Below are 19,155 nucleotides of genomic sequence, written 5' to 3'. Positions count from 1 at the left end.
GCAGAAAGTTAAGTAGGATAGCATTATGAAACTTAAATTGCTAAGAGAATTTGGGTTCTTCATAGAGTGACACAAGGGTAATCGCATTCTGTAAATCTCTTTGGAAAGAGGTAACAACACAGCAGCAATCTTTTAAATAATAGTCTAGGGGACCTGCTAATCATATGATGATGAATACGTTACTTAGCATGGGTAGGGCTCTACATGAAACTCTTAAAAGTTTATTTCTTTTATAAAGTGTTTCTGCATCTCTATGTCCAAGTGAGAGCTCCTTAAAATGTCTAGACAACCTAAAGTTTTTTCTGAGATCAGCATCATGAAAAGTGTTCTTCCTTTTATTCTGCGTTGTAAACCTTCCATGAAGTCCAAAGTATAAGACTCGCTTACAACATCAACCCTTGAAGCAGAGGATGATACTCAGTAGGTTTTTCCATCTGTCTGTATAAAGCCCACATCGTCTCATTATGGCTGTTAAAAGAGATTTTGAATGTAAATCCAGGCATACTGGCAGGAATGTGGAGGAAAAATACTCCCTTTCACCAAAGTGGCCATTCAGATTCTGAATGGTTCAGCATCCATGCAGCTTTTGTAATTATTTTTATGAGATTTTGTAAAGGAAAACAGGTAGCATTTGAAGAGCGTTACTGAATTAATTTTGTTTTGGGAAAAACCAGGCTTTTACAGAGAGGCTGACAGACTTCCACTCAACAGAGTCTACCTACAGTCAGGATGTAAACAGACCCATCAAAAGAACATAGAGATTCCTTCAGAAACCTGTCATGTCTCTCTCCTCAGTGGCACCCTCCTCAGTCAATATCTGTAAACAAGTTGTCATATCCAAATTTGAGGCAAGTTTACAAAGCAAAAAGCTTAGTACCTTCTAATTAAAGATTTGTATGCTGAGATAATTGGCAACTGGCAAGGAAAGTTCAGTGGTGTAGCATATAGCTCATTGCTGGTGGCTTGATGGTCTGACAGATGGAGATAGCTACTTTAAATTATGGAGCTTTTATATTGGTATTTTTAGGAAATGTCAATAGCATGATTATATTTTCATTAATGTTGTCTTTTCTTCCCATTCATTGCTTTTGTTTGTCATAATCATTGCTACCTTTTGTCTCTAACTATACAATCTGTTAATATTTGTATAGACGGGCTCACAATGGTCCTGGTTAATGACTAGATTATAAGCATTGCCACATTACAATATGAAGCATTTACTAAGTGCTGCAAATTAGATATGGAAATCATTGATACTATAATTAAGACTAGCTCAGAATAAAGTTAGTAAAAAGAATGTGAATATCATGCAAATTGTGCAAATGATTACACAAATTCAGTTAAGTTTCAGATTTAAGAATCATTGCTTTTGTAGATGCTAGTGCTGAAACAATTCCACTGTAATATTTTTTGCACTGCCTTGATCAAGACTGAAAATATGCTATATTAAAAATATGCTTTCTAAAAGATACACAAGGCTGTCCTCTTCTGTTAATTACTGCAGTTTAGTTATTCTTCTTTCTCAGGAAACACCTTGGGTCTCTACAGCAAAGATTTACTCTTTAAAACTATCAATGTGTCATATTGCTAAAGTTTCCCAGTAGCTTCTCAGCTAAGTGCAGGGCTGGCACAACTAGCCTTTGTATATTTTCTACCTGCAGCCCTGGGCTAGGAAGACTTTCTTATGTGGGATGGGGAAGAGATCAAAATGACTGTTTCATGACTGTTGTATGGTCTTTTCACTGCAAATTAGAGTCAGGGCCTGTCAACTTATGGAAAACAGTGGAAATCAAGACTGGGTGTCTATTTTCTTCTTTCTCCTCTATTAGGAAGAAATGAGACATACTTTTTTAGTATGTTTGGTATGTTACTAGTTAGACATTTTCAGTTCATTGCCAACTATAGAATTGTGTGTTTGTACCATTGAGAAAATTCATGAAAATTTTCGAGGGCCATGAGCTGTGTCTGGATCACAGGTAGAAGCTGTTTTTCTGCTGAAGAAGTTTTGACATTGTTGTGAATTTTGGAAGCAGAGCCTATCCCTGTCTGTGACTCACAGGTCTGATTTGCCTCCAGAACAGCAAGGCAGAGGCCAAAGACCCATTGTTGGGATCTGTGGACCAGCCCGCTGTGAGGATGGAAAATTTTCAGGTAACACAAATACTTTCTTTCTCTTCTATTGTTTTTAATATAGATATGTGACTGTCATTAATCATTTCATAAAAGCATACTTCTGTAAGAAATGTTTTAAATTTTCCATATTGCTCCCTGTAATCCTGAAATATTTCTCCAATAGTTATTGCTGGGACAAATGTGAACTAGAATTAAATCCATAGGTCATCATGCTTTTATGGCTTTTGAAGTGTTTTATGTCATAATAATATAAAATATATATTGTCTTTATACTGTGTCTAGAAAACAAGCAAACAAAGCCAACTAAACAAAAACTACACCACCTGTGGTAAACTGTGTGAGGATTATAGACTTCAGAAACTTGTATTTATAATATCAGAAGAAAAACATGAGATCCAAGAGGTTTACAAATGTTGCAGTCCACTCTCATTTTACTGCCAGTTATTTTGCTAATCTGAGCTACATAATTGCTTTGAGTGACTGAAAGGAGCCTTTTAACAGACAAGCCAATATAAATACTCAGATAGGAGACAGCTCTGTTTAATAACAGCAAGAGAAGTATAGAAGTATTTGTTTATCTCTGCTCATTTATGTCAAAATCAATTGTAATTAAACAGAAATCCAGCCACAGAGGTAATGCTTTAGCTGATTGCTCTCAATAGAAATGTCATATAGACCCAGTGTTTAGGACATGCCGAAGCACACATGATTTATCTCCTGTAATAAATATCTACTTATAGCCTTTCCAGCTCTATAGTAAAGGCAATTGCCTGTCTCAAATTTTTTTAAAAATTAAAAACTAAAAATGAATAAAAAATTTCATGCAAGTTCTGTAAGGTTTTCTGGTCATATTTTAGGAATTACTGAAGTTCTGAAAAATGGAGTTAATTACATCCTCTGTTAGATATTATGTGGCATTTATTGTCCATCTGCTTACACATATGTACAGAAAATAGACATCTTTCATATCTATTTAAGGTATTAAAAATATGAAGCATAGCATTATTTTATAAGCCTAAAACCTACTGGTGTTGGAGGAAGCTTTTTAAATAAAATCATAGAATGATTGGAGTTATAAAGGATCTTAAAGGTCATCTAGTTCCAACTGCTTTTTCATGGTCAGGGACACCATCCACTAAACCAGGTTGCTCAAAAACCCCATCCAGCCTGGACACTTCCAGGAATGGGACGACCTGTTCCAATGCCTCACCACCCTCAGAGTAAAGAATACTGTGTTTGTGGTTAGACCAGGGAAATATAAGCTGCAGAGAATTTTGCACTTTTTTTCATAACTGAGTAAATTCTAAATGGAAATACTTTCAATAATGAATAAAAATTCACAACATCAAGGGTGATCTCCTACACAAATCAGTGTGTATGCATTCTCTATGTATTCATTCATAGACAGATCTTTGTCATGTGAAAAAAGGGTCATCAAAGATGTGCTTTACCATTCTCTGCAATGCAATGAAGAATAGAGCATTTAAAGAGCGAAAGTATTGTGAAACTGCATGCTTTCAAAAAGAAGGCAGCATATATTTTGAAATGGGTCCTCTGGTTTATTTTTTATTTGGACTTGTTAATTGATAGTCATTCCACTCAATGGAATTAACCTATGAAGCATCCCTGACAATTAAGAGATTTTTAGATTCCACATTTATAGAAATGAATTTAAAAAATAGTCAGTTAGAAGAAGGTGTTTATGCAATAGCAAAAATTACACATCCCCTGTTGAAAGAGAAAAAAAGGATATCTGAAAGATAGGCTTTCTTAGGACAATTAAAAATAACAAAAATTTTAATATTTAAAAATATTTAGTGTTATTCATGTACTTAGCTGGCCATATTCTTATTTAGTCTTTATCAATGAACAAATGGCAATAAAAAGCTACATTTTTAAATATCTCATAAGAAGTTCTTAGGAAAGAATGTACTTGAATGACAATCAGTTCAAGTCTTATAAATTATAATGATATTAACTGTCTGCCTTGTTTAATTCTGAATAAAATTTGATAAAACAGTTTTCAGGTTTTGTGAGGAATAGGATGGCATAGATCTAGCTGTAGGCCTAAGTCTATGACTATTTCTATATACAGATCTGTTTATAGAGGTAATCAGACTTTAAATATATATAGATTCATTTATTTACATAAATATATATAAAAGCATATATGTATATGTGTATATAAATATATTTATAGTCTGATTTCCCATATATGGGAATCTTGACATTTAGTATCATATTATATGGAGTACTTCAATACATACTATAGTGTTCTTCATCCTAAAAGTATAGTACATTAAATATTTTTTAATTGTTTGCATGCTGTTTACCTTAGATTTGTTTTTTTGCTTTGTATGTGTGTATAATTTAAATAATTAGGGACCAGTTAAATTGCAGTAAACATTGTATTTAATGACTTGATTTTTCCATCGAGTTACTGTTTAAAAAAATAATAATTCTTGAACTTCCTCTTTTTTATCATTATGCAAATTTAGTATAATTAGTGAGTCAAAATAAGATATCTGTTTAGCCATTGAAAGCAGACAGCTATCTAAAGCATTAATTAATTAACTTCATAGTGCAATATATTTAGGTTGAAATCAGTGCCCATAATTAATTTTGTTCAATATTTATAAAGAAAATGTAGGAAATTGTAGATACCACAATAAAATATTATTTTTCTTAAACTTGCTAGAGAAGGCAGATATTAATTATAACTCATCTGGTAATAGAATGAACTATGTAAGATCTGTCTTCTGCTGTGCCAAAATACATACCTTGCATTACATTTTATATGTTGCCAATATAACTTTCATCCTACAATTTCCATCCAGAATACGCTTCCTATCTAGGCGACTGTTGTTTACAGATATCTTGTTCCCTTTTCTTTCTACTGCTGATAATTTAGCAGTTCTATTTTAGTGTATGTTCTCCCCTAAGTGCACAAAGCACTTCTGACTGTTTACCCTTAATGCTCCAGAGAGTTAGGAAAACCTCTAGACTGTTTCTGTTTATTGTACACACATGCACTGTTAAGGGTTTATTTTCAACAGGCAGGAAACAAGCACAGAGATAAAGACTGATGGTGCATATCACTCTACCAGCACATCTTGCTGTACAGCACAGAATATAGCATATTTTACATATATATATCTATATATTTACCTTTAAATTGATTCTATTTTCTCATATATACTAATTTGGCCCTTGGTGGTGATAGTTCACTTTGTGTTTGCAGTTTCTGCTACTAGTACAAAAATCCCTGTTTGATTTTCTTCACTGTGTGGTAGATGTAGCAGTCAAAATTACAGGCTAATGGTGAGACAAGCAGCTTATAATGTATGATAATCAGTACTCAAAATCCATTCCCCATGATGTGACATAAAATAATGAAATGCAAAGGCAGAGATTTTCAGGGCTAGAGAACCAAAGCTCATGCAATGTTGGTGGGTTTCAAATCAAGGTCACTTTGTGTATTTTTGTTTGTTTTTTGCTTCATATTTAATTCAATCACTGCTACAATGTCCAGGGACCAGAAATAGAAAGTTAGTCAATACAGTGAGTAAAATGCAAGTATAATAATTGCTTTTAAAAAGACAGGAAATGAGAAGAGGAAAGAATATAGAGCATGCAATATATATATATATATATATATATAACATATATATGCTATATGACATATATCTCTTTTACTTAGAGATTGCTAGCAAATTTTGTATTTTTGTTGGCAGTAACGAATAATCTAAACAATGTGGAAGGCCCCTCCTCATAGCAGTATACGTGTATGCACATGTGTGAGAGCTAAAAATATAGATCTTCAAACATAACTTGGTTGCAATAAATTAACCTAATGAGTGTTGAAAATCTCAAAACATAGTTTTTGGCACAGAACAGAATACCTACTGAATAAATTTGCAGTACTTATTTCCAGTGAGTAAGAACTTCTCTGAACTTTACCTTTCATCTGAGCTTGTTTGTTTCAATCTTAGTTCAGGGAATACTTATTTTTTAAAAAATACACTTCAGTCAAGTTTTAGAAAAAGAGTCAGTGTCAAAATAGAATTCCTAGTTCTATATTTAATATAAATATATATATATGCATATATACATATGTGTGTTGTTAATGTACAAAGTAGAGATTTTTTAATGTGTGTATATATATATATATATATATATATATATATATATATATATATGAATATTTATTTAATTTATTTTAAGATAATATGACATAGAACTACTACCAGAGAGACAGAAAGAATTTTTCTGCTATAGATGGCTTTTTTGTGGTATAATGAAATAGACTGTAATGTTTGGGTTATTTTTTTGTGAGAAAGAAAGGAGCAAAGAGGGATCTTGCTTTGACAGAGACGGGAGCAGATACTGGTCCATTGATTGTGCAATTCTGAGCATTTTATGGTAGATAACATGCAGCAGGGTTTTATTTTTGTCTTTTCTTATAAAGCAACAAAATAGTTTACAAATATCCATACAAAGGATAGTTAAGCTTAAGCTTACATAACTATCATAAAAGTTAGTTGGAAAGCTGATTAGTTGTTTAGGTAAACTTTTAAAAGTGCCAGAAAGCTTTTACTCATAATTGTCATGAATTCCATATGAGAGAAAAAATAGCTTTACATATTGTTAAGGAAAATCTGGAAGAAAACACCTGTTTCTCCTATTTCTGTAAGTCCACTTTTAAAGTTGGAGGCTGAGCTTGCCACAAGTCTACTCTGAAGGAAGATGAAGGTGTTTTTAAAAATATATTGATTTGGGTTGTTTTTGTTTCTGAGTGGGTTTTTTTTGGAGCAGAAGGAGGTAGTTTGGTGGTTTGGGGATTTTTTTTTTTTTTTTTTTTTTTTTTTTTTTTTTTTTTTTAGAGAGAATGAGAGTAGCAGTTTCCCTTGGCTGTTTTAAAGCAGCATCTGTTTGATGTTGTAGAAACTCCAGAAAACTAGATACAGAGAATTTTAGTGGAGGTGCACTAATGGGTGGAATGAGGTGTATAGCTATGTCCTTCATTTGTATGGCTCCCATTTCAGTAAGCAATTGCCACACATATGTTGTCTCTGCGGTTTTGCATACCAATGCCATCTCATTCAAGTGAAATAAAATCAATTACAACAAACTTAAATTTCTTCCTCAAAATATTTTCAGTTCTGCCACTTTATTACAGTCCTAGAGTTTGGGTTATTTTACTCCTGCTTTTCATCATGATAATTTTAGTTTTTTAGGATACTAAAAGCAGCATGTGGATTAACTTTCCTTGGAGACTATAGAATCATTGAAGGGTTTGGGTGAGAAAGGACCTTGAAATATCTACCATGGGCAGGAATGTCCCTCACTAGATCACATTGCTCAAGGTCCTGTGCAAACTGACTTTGAAATCTCACAGTGATGAGACATCCACAATTTCTCTGGGGAATCTATTCCAGTGTCTCCCTGTTATATAAAAAAGCTTCTATGTCATGTACGGTCTACATCTGCTTTCTTTCAGTTTATGCAGCCCAGGACACATTTTGCTGGCTTATGTCCAACTTTTCATCCACCAGTAGCCCCAATCCTTCTCAACAGGTCTGCTCTCAATCTGTCCATTCCCCATTCTGTATTGATACTGACTTCTCCAACTCAAGACCTTGCACTTGGACTTGTTGAACTTCATAATGGCCCCCACTTCTCAAGATTGTCAGTCCCTCTAGATGGCATCCCTCCCCTCCAGCGAACCAGATGCATCCCTCATCTTGTTGTGATTCTAGGGTGCACTCAGTTCCACTGGCTATCTCATTAATGCAGATAATAAATAATGTTGGCCCCAATGTGGACCCTGGAAGGGACACCTCTCATTGTGGTTTCCACTTGGTCACTGAGCCATTGACTACAGCTGCTTTTATGTGACCATCCAGCTACTACCTTATTGATCTGACAATCCATCCTCAAATCCATCAATCTCCAATTTAGCACCAAGAATATTTTGGCCATATCAATATTTGACCATATCAAAGGCCTTACAAAAGACTTTACCTTGACCACTGATGCATTCACTCTGTTGTAGAAAGCCACCAGATTAGTCAGACACAGTCTGTCCGCAATGAAACCTTGCTTTCTGTGTCTAATCACCTCCCCATCTTCCATATGTTTTGATACATCTTCCAGGAGGTTCTGTTCCATTATTTTACCAGGTACACATCTGAGGCTGACTCACCTCTATGAATTTTATATTTAAGGCCTCTGTGTTACATCCTTTTCCTGAACACTTTTCTCTGCTGTCCTTGTACCTAATTCTTTCTTGCTTTTGGTACTTTTTCAGGGTTTACACCAGATTTAGATTTTAAAGTCTTCAAGGAAGGTAGCAAATATACAGAATGACACTTTTCCACACCACAGGATCATTAACAAGTATCAGTTCTGAACAAATAATCCTAATTTAACAGCACTTTGACATAATAGAATTTTAGCATAATTTAAGTCCTATTTATTAATATCTTTTTAGAAATGTTAAAAAACAGTTTATACTCTTGGATTCCCATAGATCACCTTTGATGTTTCTTTTGTCATGTTTCTGCAGTGCAATCATCCATTAATCAGGTGGTGCTACAAGATTACTAGGAATGTATTTTCTAATTTAGAAAGATGATGATTGCTTAAATTCTCCCCCTCTTTGGGTTAAAATGTTTGTTCTGCTTTTCTGAAGACTTGTTCTGCTTGTCTGTATGTGTGTTTCATCCTTATATTTAAAGGTATGCTAACAGTTTTTGGTCTAACTGGAATACAAAGCATTTTTTTAAATACTAAATTCCTCAAAAGAATAAGTATTGAACCCATATTTCCATTTTGTGAAAGAAAATATATATTAAGATAAATCTATAGTTAACTAAACCCTAAAGATGATAAAACTATTTATTCTATTATTTCTTTTTTATTCCTGATAGTTGGTTAGAGTTGTGAGTACAATTGTAAGACAGTAAATACTGGCCCAAATGTAACCTATTTAATGCAAATGACACAAAAGCCAAGCTTTTTAAAACAGAAAGTTGTCTTTGAATTGTAGAACAGGAAGTACCAAAACTTATGTTTTAAAAGTGTAGCAAAGGAATCTCATTTAACTATATTATTTGAAAGAAACAAGGATATAGAAATCCTATTTGAAAACATCATCAGTTCAAATAGTGTGTCACCATTTGTCATTCTTCCAAATTGTATGTATTGCACAAATCCATTTTCACTTAGTTGCACCAAAACAAAAAGGGGGAAAACTGATTACATGATCCATACTCATGTCTAATAAAATTGCAATATGTGCTTTTGACAAGCTTATATTTAATGCATACTGATGGAAGATCTAGTTCTCTGTTCTCAGCAGGAAAAGTAGGCTTTTCAAGAAAACCTTTTTATTTTGTGACTGTCACACAACATAACAATTACAAATGGAATGGAGGTGACAAAAAAAGAAAAAACAGCTTGCTGATTTTTATGAAGTGTTTTATTTCCAGAAAGGCAGTCACTGCTCAGTTATTTGATTTGAAAAATTAATCCTTATAATTCCTTTTGAGTTCCCTAAGTACTGTTCACTCTTTTCTAGTATGAGTTTTACAGAATAAAGCCTAAAAGATTTCTACAGCAGATTAGTTTACAGATGAAGCTCAATTCCACTGAGAATGAGTATTTAATGACCCCTTTTTACTTCCACTGGGCTGTGTGAATGCTTTAATATGTGGAGAACAGAGTTAAATAAATCTATTGTCTCAACTAACAGGTTTATGCAAACCTTCTGAAATATTTTAATTACAGCTTCTTCTTTTTCTCCATAATTAAGAAACCAGATGTCAAGTAAGCCCATCATATGATGATCATAGACTATCCATTAGCCTAAATAAATCCACCTCTAATTAGAATTTTTTCTCTTTCTCCTTTGTTTTGCAGAACAAGAAGAATGTGTTAACTGCACAGATGAATGCAGAGTGCTTGGTCATTCTGACAGGTGTTGGATGCCACAGTTCCCTGCAGCCAGTCAGGCTGAGAATGCAGATTATCGCACAAATCTCTTTGTACCCACAGTTGAAGCTAACGTTGAGACTGAGACATATGAAACTGTGAATCCCACTGGGAAAAAGACTTTTTGTACATTTGGGAAAGACAAGAGAGAGCACACTATTCTCATTGCCAATGTTAAACCTTACTTAAAAGCCAAACGTGCCCTGAGTCCTCTGCTTCAGGAGGTTCCCTCAGCATCGAGCAGCCCAACCAAGACATGCATTGAGCCTTGCACCTCAACAAAAGGACCACTGGATGGTTGTGAAGTGAAATCAGGAGCCTTGGCTGAACCAAGCAGCCAGTACTTGTCAACTGACAGTCAGTATCTATCGCCCAGTAAACAGTCAAAGGACGCTTCCTTCATTGCATCAGATCAGATGGCTAGGGCCTTTGGAGACGTGCACTCCCGAGTGAGCCGAGACTCGAGTGAGATGGACTCTGTGCTGGAGCAGTTAGACCGTTCAGCCCGGGATCTAGGCAGGGAGTCGGTGGATGCCGAGGAGGTTGTGAGAGAAATAGACAAGCTCTTGCAGGACTGTCGGGGAAGCGACCCTGTGGCCATCAGAAAGTGAGGGGGAAAATAAGGACAGGCTGGCAGTTGCATTCCTCTTCTGCTGATTGAAAGTAATTAAATAAATAAATTCCCTGGTTGTAACAGAATTACAGGAATGAAGGAAGACCAATGCTGCTTTAAGGCTTTTAGTGAACATCTGAAGTGCCCACAAGTATGTTCTTTTCACTGCTCTTTCTTTTCGACAGATAACACTGGTTTCATTTTGACCAAACTTTCATTAGGACAGAGTCAAGTACACCAAGAACAAAAATGAAAGAAGGAAAGACAGTGCCATTTTGACAATCTGATAGGAAGGTGTGAGAAAGATGGAATGGAAATACATCTGATACTTTAAGACTGTCCTCAATAGCTGATGCTGACTTTACTGTTTACGTATAAACCCCAAGAAAAACAGGGTTGAATAATGTTGATCTGTGGTGAATTTCCAGCAGCCACCACAGGCTTCTACTGAAAGTCCTATAAAGAGTCCTTGTAGTAGTCCAAGTGACACCAAACATTAACATTCATTTGTGGTAAACATTTATGTACAAAGTTATCTGCCACAAATATGAAATATGAAAAAAAGAAAAAATAACAATAAAACAAAAAGAACCATTCCAGATCATTATTCAAAAAAACATATCCTCATCATTAATGAAACACTACATATCATATTAAGGTTAAATGTAAAATTATATAGTCCATCTTGTCCTGCACACACATAAGCTAATTCACTTGATAAAATGAAAAAAAAAAAAAAAGATTTTAATATCTATTTAGCATTTTAGTGTCCAACAAAGCTATAAATAGTTAGTGATAAGTTAAAAAAAAAAAAGAAAAGTAAGTGAAATAATGTTTGGGAAAAAAAGTGTTACCTTAATGGTAATACAAAAAAGAAATTAACATTATTAACACTTTTTTATTCATTTGTGGACACTAAAATAGCTCAGGAAAGTGAAAATGTCAGACATCCACAAAAAATCACATGGTCATTTAAATGTGCAAATGTAAGAAGATTCAGTGTGTTTACATCAAATGACATATTTTTATTGATTTATTGCAGATTCAGTGCATATGAGCCAAATTGTTGAGTGTATAAGAGCTATATTGTGTATTTTATTAAATTAATATATAGTTGTGTTGCAAAAATATTTGGGCTTATATTGTAAATGGCAAGTGTTGCCTCAGTAGCTGTCGAACTCTATGAGTTTTGTTTTTTCCTGCTTCCTTTTCCCTATGGAATATGGGAAGCAGTGCCTCAGAGCAAAGTCTCTTGTTTAATGTATGGTCTACGAAGTACTCCAGTACATAATCTGTTCAAAATATGTTTGAGTGAGCTGATGGAGCTAACTGAACAGCCTACAAATACATCCATCAGTCATGGTTATGTGCAAGTCCTTGTAGAAGCTTCTATTGCAAACCCGTGTTTAATAACAAAAATTACACTCAAACCAACATCTGGAACCTCCTTGGGATTTTTTTCCCCCCAACGCATGCAGCCAGCCTGTTCAATGTAGGATATTTGATTGAATTCTTCAGAGATGCCACGATTTTAAAAGTTTTGGTATTAAGTTTATAGAGCTGAAAAATATATCAGTGTCAATGTGGCATGAGCAGTATTTTATCTGATTCTTTAGAGTGTGCAATAGCTTACTGCAGTTCTAGATAAATACTGCTTATTCTGAGGGGTTTTTTTTAGTCAGGTTTTCACTTGATCTGAATAATATTTGCAGAATAACTTAGAACTTACAACTTGGGATATCGTTTCTACTTTTTATTATTGTTTCCTAAGAAAGTTTTTATTGCATTTTAAAATTTCAAAATTACTTTCAGATGAAACTCGGAAAATAACAAATGAACTTCCACAACACAATAAGGAGCAGAAGAATAAAATGTTTAGCTCAGGATTTGTCCCTTATATACTTTAGATACTCTGCTGGAAATACCACTATGGCACATTGTTTAAAAACTATGAATTTGGTTTCTTAAATTTAATCTTTACTATAAAAAACATTTATAAAAGGGGTTGGCAATCTGAAATACCACAAGCCATAGTTTTTTTTCAGTTCAAGAACAAAAGTTGACCCAACAGCCTATTTTGCTTTTGGGATTGCATTTAGATGGTGATTTTAGCTAGTCAGTCCTACAATGAATTGTCTTTGGGAGATACCAATTCTGACAGTTTGCTTTTACCTCCTATTAAAAAATGTCTACAATTACATGCAAAATGAAGGATCTTGTACATGTCTTATCAAGCTACTCTCCATGTTTTGGACAATTTATGTATCTAAAACGTGGTGTTGTCTGTGTTATATAATTTTGTTTTGTTTATTTTTTTTTGGCCAGGAGACCTGAGATTGGTTTTGCTTGATAGCTTGATAGCTTGAAATTCCGTAGTAGAGAGGATTCTTATTGTTTGATCAGTCTTTTCTGAGTATTTCTGTGGTGCCCATCACTTCAGTGTCCGTGCACCAAGTCTTTAGCTCTGCCAGTGAGATCCATTATTCAGCAAAATCTACGCCAGTATGTAAATGCAGTCAAGTGATGGAGATTTGTGTATTTTATAAATGATTTTAACACTGAGTAACCAATTGTACAATTCATTGTATGTTTCTGAAGACATAAAACCACAACATTCTGAGAAAGGGCTGTGCCAATGTAAGAGGAATTTACCTTAAGGCTCTCTGTCACTAGTGATTTACTAGCTTTAGCTGTTTAACACATTATCTGTATTTAGTAGTGATTATTTATTTACCACTGAGGTAATTCAGAATTCATGACTCACAGCTTTATAGAGGAGTTTAGGAAATCTTGCTTTTATTTAATTTCTTTTTCAACTGCCTTTTTTTGTAGAACTCTGGCATACTGCTTCCCAGTATAAGATTATCCCAGGTTAAAAAATTTATTTCACCATTTTGAATGGATACATAATGAACCAGCAAACCAGAAGAGCTTGTACAATGTGAGTTTTGCTGGTTCAGTCAAAATTAACATGATTGTGTGTGAAGGACGTACTGCACACAGAAGAATTTTAAGTGTATTTTTTTCTCTGTGGTATCTCTACTATCACCAGTGGAGAAAGAGGCAGCAATGAAAGATAAAGTTTATGAGTTATTTCTCTCATTTTTTACACATATGCTTTATAAGACTAAAAGGAAATATCTGTCACAAAATTATAAAAGGAAAGTTGGAGTTAAGGGAATCAAGTAAAGCAACTAATAAATTTTACTGTACACTGTGAATAACAAGGCATTCTGTATCTTTTTTTTTAATTAAAAAAAGGCAGCAATTGGGAGTTCCTTATACAATTGGCCAATCAAATCAGAACTCAAAATCAGACCTTTCTGCTTTCCCTTTTTTAAAAAATTGGTGTATTTATCAGGAAACAAAAATCTCCCGAACTGTGATTTGCCACTTAAGAATAGAGGTTTCCAAATCCAAGTTACCCCTAGAAGTCAAACTTTGTTCATTGTGGAGCAAGATACACCATTCAAACAAGCTTTCATGTTGCTTGCTGTCAAATGGAAGGGAAATTGCTGAGGTCAAGGGGCAGTCTGAAGCCTAGCATAACATACACCCACTCATTATTGTTTAATTACTTTCTTTTGACATCAGGCAGCAGTTATTATTGCATTAATTTAAATGGGAGTTTTGGCTATCAAGATTTGTTGACTTGAAGTGTAATTGAATGAAATCTGATTAAGGTTTTGACTTCTCTGGCCCAATTGTGATACAGGTTGGCATTCTCATTTATCAGCCCCTGTCTCCCCATATGGCTCAAAGTTGCACCAATGACTGGTGAATGACACAAAAAAACCAAACAAAAGCAGCATACATTGTATGGATTTTCTCAACCGCTATTGTTTAATGGCTGTGTTTAATGTGACCTATCTGGAAAATGAGGACTACGAATAAAAAGCGATTACTAATAGTGGTGTTGCCTGCTTTTGCATTCATTAACACAGAAGAAATGTGTTAAACACTGCATACCACAGGGAGTCTGATGGTAATTACTTTGGAAAAGCAACTTGTGGCAATGCGGCTGTTACAGCTAGTTATCAGTTTGCCAAAAAAATGACAGTTCCTGCTTCATTTATTGGAAATGTGTAACTGTTTTCTCTCAACAGGAAAGTGAAGAAGAGTTTTCATCAAGCTGGGTAGGTTTATCTTTTAAGCAGTTGATGCACTGAATCCCTACAGGCTGTTATTTGCTCATAGAAACATAGAGCTGAAAAAGGATATTTTGCTTTAGTACACTGGTGAGTTCACCAGAAACATTATAAATGGGGTAGGGCTGTAAGTTCTTACAGACTGTCAGCCTAGGAAGAGAGATCAAAACACTGCTTGAGTATACAAGTGGAGGACAACCTGAAGAATGCAAGGAATTGGTTTTTGCTTTTTAACTTTTTTAATTGTGTCTTTCTTAAGAGTGTGAGTAATTTTATTCATGTTGCTGTAAACAATGTGACAAACTGATGGGAAAAATATTTCTAAGTCCTATGTCTGTTTTTTGAGTTTGTTGTAATAATTTAACACTTTCATTAACCTCTTTTGTTTGGTTGGGATTTTATGTATTTGAGCATTATGATCAATACCTCAGAATATCTGGCCCTCTCTGTCTGCTCCTGTGTGACTGTAACAATGACATACCTAATAGTGTAAAGGCTGTAAACCAGAATTTTTAGGTTTTTAGGGGTTTGTATTTTTTTTCTTTTTCCCCAGTGGAGAGTTTTTTGACTTTTGTTTGATTTTTTGGGTGTTTCTTTTTTAAAGTAATTAAAAAAATAGTATACAGGCATTGCTTTGGACACCTAAATAGAATTTCAGTTTTTTCAGAATAATACAGGAATTATAAAGGTGCGTGCTATTCCTGTAGACAGAATTACCTTTTATCCATTTCATTTTTTTTGCAAATCTCCTCGCCAGAAACAAAACCAGCCTGCATCTAGTTAGCTGCCCATCTTAGGCACTGAAACCCAACAATGTTATCTCCCCTTTTCCAACTACATATATCTGTCTTCCTATAGGCTAATTTCTAAAATCTAGCAAGTCACTGTCTGTGCAGAGTCCTGACAGAATGTACCTTATGCTGCTAATGACCTCACTGGACATGAGATGTTACTTTTACTGTCTTCAACTGTGTGTGATTCAGAGCTTGGCTGGATCCACAGTATATGTAAAGCAAGTCATAAACCATCCTGGCTTCTTTACCCAGAATACAGAGTCATTGATTTCTCATTTGGAAAGTGTCCAGTCCGTCAAACAGAGATTCTTAGATCGCCTTTAAGCCAACCACGTATTACTGCTTCAGGGTGTTCACTCATGGGATAAATACCCTATCCTTATCCTTTATTGAGTCTAACACATGAAGGCAGCTGAAAGCTGATTTCTTCAGTTAGTAATGTTTCCCTAAAAATGAAATTTCTCCAGTAGAAAGGACGACTGTCTGCTATGCACATAGTTTGATTTGTGAAAGGTCACCTTAGTTTCAGTAATGCATGAAGAAATGGATCAGGGAATTAATGAGCCATCTAAGAATTTTCTGAGATGTATACTCCATAATGCATATGTTATGATTCAGGGAAAAGAGCACAGCATCATGGTTTATTTATTGTTGATGGTTCCTGATAATGACTGGCTTACAAAAATACTTAGTTCAAATTTTGGGAAACATTTTTCTGTGTCTGGGACACAAATTATTTTTAATGTTTTTAAGATTTATTTTTTCCTAAATACAGACTAGTAAAATGTTGGGGCATTTGTTATTTTGTGAAAATGGTGTTATGACATGGTTTCCCCCTTTAGATTCTTTACATTAGAGATAATACCTTTGATTTGGGCAAGACTACAGAATTTCTGTAAACATTCTGAAACTTATTTTGGTAAGAGTTAATAGTATAGGACTAGCTTGAAACATAGATGATTGGACAGCAGATTCAGATGTTGACCTACTGAGGAAAGAAATAGTAAAAATTCAATTTCTGGAAACATATTTAATACTTTGAACACTAACATTATGGAAATTTTATTACAGTGCACCTATGGAACTGCTACCAGAGAACTAGGGGAACAGTTGGCCAGTAATCCTCAATGTTTTCAAAATTAAAAGAAATACTCAAGTTGTATCTGGAAATCAATTGATTGCTGTAGCAATATATAAATGTCTGCAACAAGAAATGCTCCTTAAAAAATTTGCAATTAGATTTTGTAATACCTATACATTTTTCATCTTTTTGAGGACAGTCATACACAGAAGACTTTTTGGGTTGATTTGAGAGCAATAAAAATGGATCACTAGGCTGGCATCAGCATTGAAATAAAAACACCATAGCTGTCTGACCATCAGGAAATGACATTTATTTCTGTTATTACTGTCTATAGGAAAATGTTCCATGCATATATTTTTTAAGCCTTTTACAACAGACATCAATTATGGTGCTGCATGCTGTAATGATTTCTACAAGTGACCCTATTAGTCACCACTGCTTTCTTTTTATATGTCAATTTAAAATTCTTTACACTGAAAATTTATCTAATGTAGAGAATTTAAAGTAGATTTCTTATTTGTTTTCAAACTTCTTACCATATAATAAAAAATATTCATCATAATATTTGTAGATAAGACCTCTGTTTATTTCTTCAAATTCTTTGATTTAAAATTTGATTAAAGCCGCTGAACTATATTGAAACTATATTTTTATTTTCTGATTAAAATACTTATATTTTTACGAACAAATTCTTCATTCACTATTGTGAGTTCCATAGGGAATCTCATTAGGAGTATTGCAATAAACTATTCAGCTCTAAATAAGAATCTTTTCTTGATAACTAAACATATAGCCTTTTCATTTTCAGTGAAAAATAATTTATTTTGGGATTTTTTGTACTGAAATTATGAAAAAAAAAAATCTGATATGTGTATTCTGGATAACTAATACATTTAACATCCTCTAATTATAATGCAGTTCAAAGTAGTGGTATTTCATTATGAGCATATGTTAGAGACTTATCTTAGACCGGATGAGAAATTATATTTACTCTGAATGCCCTTTGAGTGTCTGTGCTTGAAGACACATTGGCTATATGAATGATTCTGTATTCTCCTGTGCCTCATTTTAAATTGAGAACAGTTATATAAGCATTCCTATATCATTTAATAAGGATTTGTAGAATACCATGTGAATATAGTAAATACAGCAGAGAAGACTACATGTGAAACTATTTTAACACCATTTTAGTACCGTTGTATTATAAGAGATTTAGAACAGAGATTAGCAGCTGTTAATAAGCCTTTATCTTTGACCACAAGATAAGCTTCTTAAAAGCATTGTGGCTTTGCCTCATTTTAAGGGTTGTAGTACTAGTGGAGAGTACCACAATAAGGGTTCTGCTCAGACTCTAGATTACTTTTGTGCTGTCTTCTTCTGGAAGAGACTCGAGGCTGGTAATTATGCTTCCATAATAATTTTTTGCACCTCCATCAGCCAGAGTAAGTGAAGCAAGTTCCCTGGTGTATACCAGCTTACTGCCACACTGCCACTCAGTACTCTGACATTACCTTAGCAGAGTCTGTTTAGGTGAAACGTTTAGGGATACAATATGGACAGAAGGTCAATTTTGTTAGTCTATCTTTTTGGATATGTCAAAGTAAGACACATCAATCCTTCTAAAGGAAAAGAACACCCACATTTTTAAAAGAAAAAAAAAAAACTCTATAACAATAGCAAGCACAGTCAGCCCTTTAATTCCAAATGAATCATCTCTTTTAAACGATTCCTACTTCTGCACTTATTAATAACCTTCTGTGCACTCCTAAATTGTAAAACTATTGCAGCTGCATTATTAGTGTGGCTGGCAGTACAAATCAAGATAGAGAAGGAAAATGAATACTATGCTTTAGGCAGACTTCCAGTTCCTATTACATCTTATCCCTTTATCAGAGGTGAAATGTCAGGGGCCCATCATATTATGGCAGCAGGAGGAGAAGTACAAACAATTGGAGGACGTCTGATTCAAGCACTTCTTGTTCAAAAGCTTTCATGGAGATTTGCCAAGCTTACTGTGGGATCAAGAATGTAAACCTGAGACAGCTCCGCTGATAACCAGTAATTCCTGTAGTCTAAGGTGATGTTCACATCACCTCCTGCCTGGAAAAATTTCAAGCTTCCATGGGCAGTGACAACACACAACTGCAAGGAGCCACCAGGTGCAGCTGCCAAATCTTGAATCCCATAGCTTCTTGTAAGTGCGTGCCAGCTCCCCTCATTCACTTTATTTCCTTCATCCTGAGTGTTTATAAGGCATACTAGCAAATGCTAGTTGACACTTCCAAGCCTTGAAGGGTGGTCTGGAGAAAGACCAATCCTGGTTCAATGCCTGTGTTTGTTAGCAGAGAATGCTTTCTTGCAGACAGATAAAAAATCAGACCTCTATTT

General features: G+C 34.5%; 1 protein-coding gene across 4 annotated transcripts in view; it reads left to right on the top strand.

Moving 5' to 3' along the window:
• Positions 1-14,651, top strand: part of PCDH17 (protocadherin 17) — a 90,366-nt gene extending 75,715 nt beyond the window's left edge. For all 4 annotated transcript variants that reach the window (XM_021530799.2, XM_021530800.2, XM_077781372.1 and 1 more), the window contains exons 5-6: positions 2,077-2,151; positions 10,057-14,651. In XM_021530799.2, coding sequence (XP_021386474.2) covers positions 2,077-2,151; positions 10,057-10,739 — 758 coding nt within the window. In that variant the 3' untranslated portion in view covers positions 10,740-14,651. The remainder of the gene's footprint in view (positions 1-2,076; positions 2,152-10,056) is intronic.
• The last annotated feature ends 4,504 nt before the right edge of the window (positions 14,652-19,155 follow it).

This window comes from Lonchura striata, chromosome 2, assembly GCF_046129695.1.
Source record: "Lonchura striata isolate bLonStr1 chromosome 2, bLonStr1.mat, whole genome shotgun sequence".
Lineage (NCBI taxonomy): Eukaryota > Metazoa > Chordata > Aves > Passeriformes > Estrildidae > Lonchura > Lonchura striata.
This window is presented reverse-complemented; position numbering and strand designations above follow the sequence as displayed.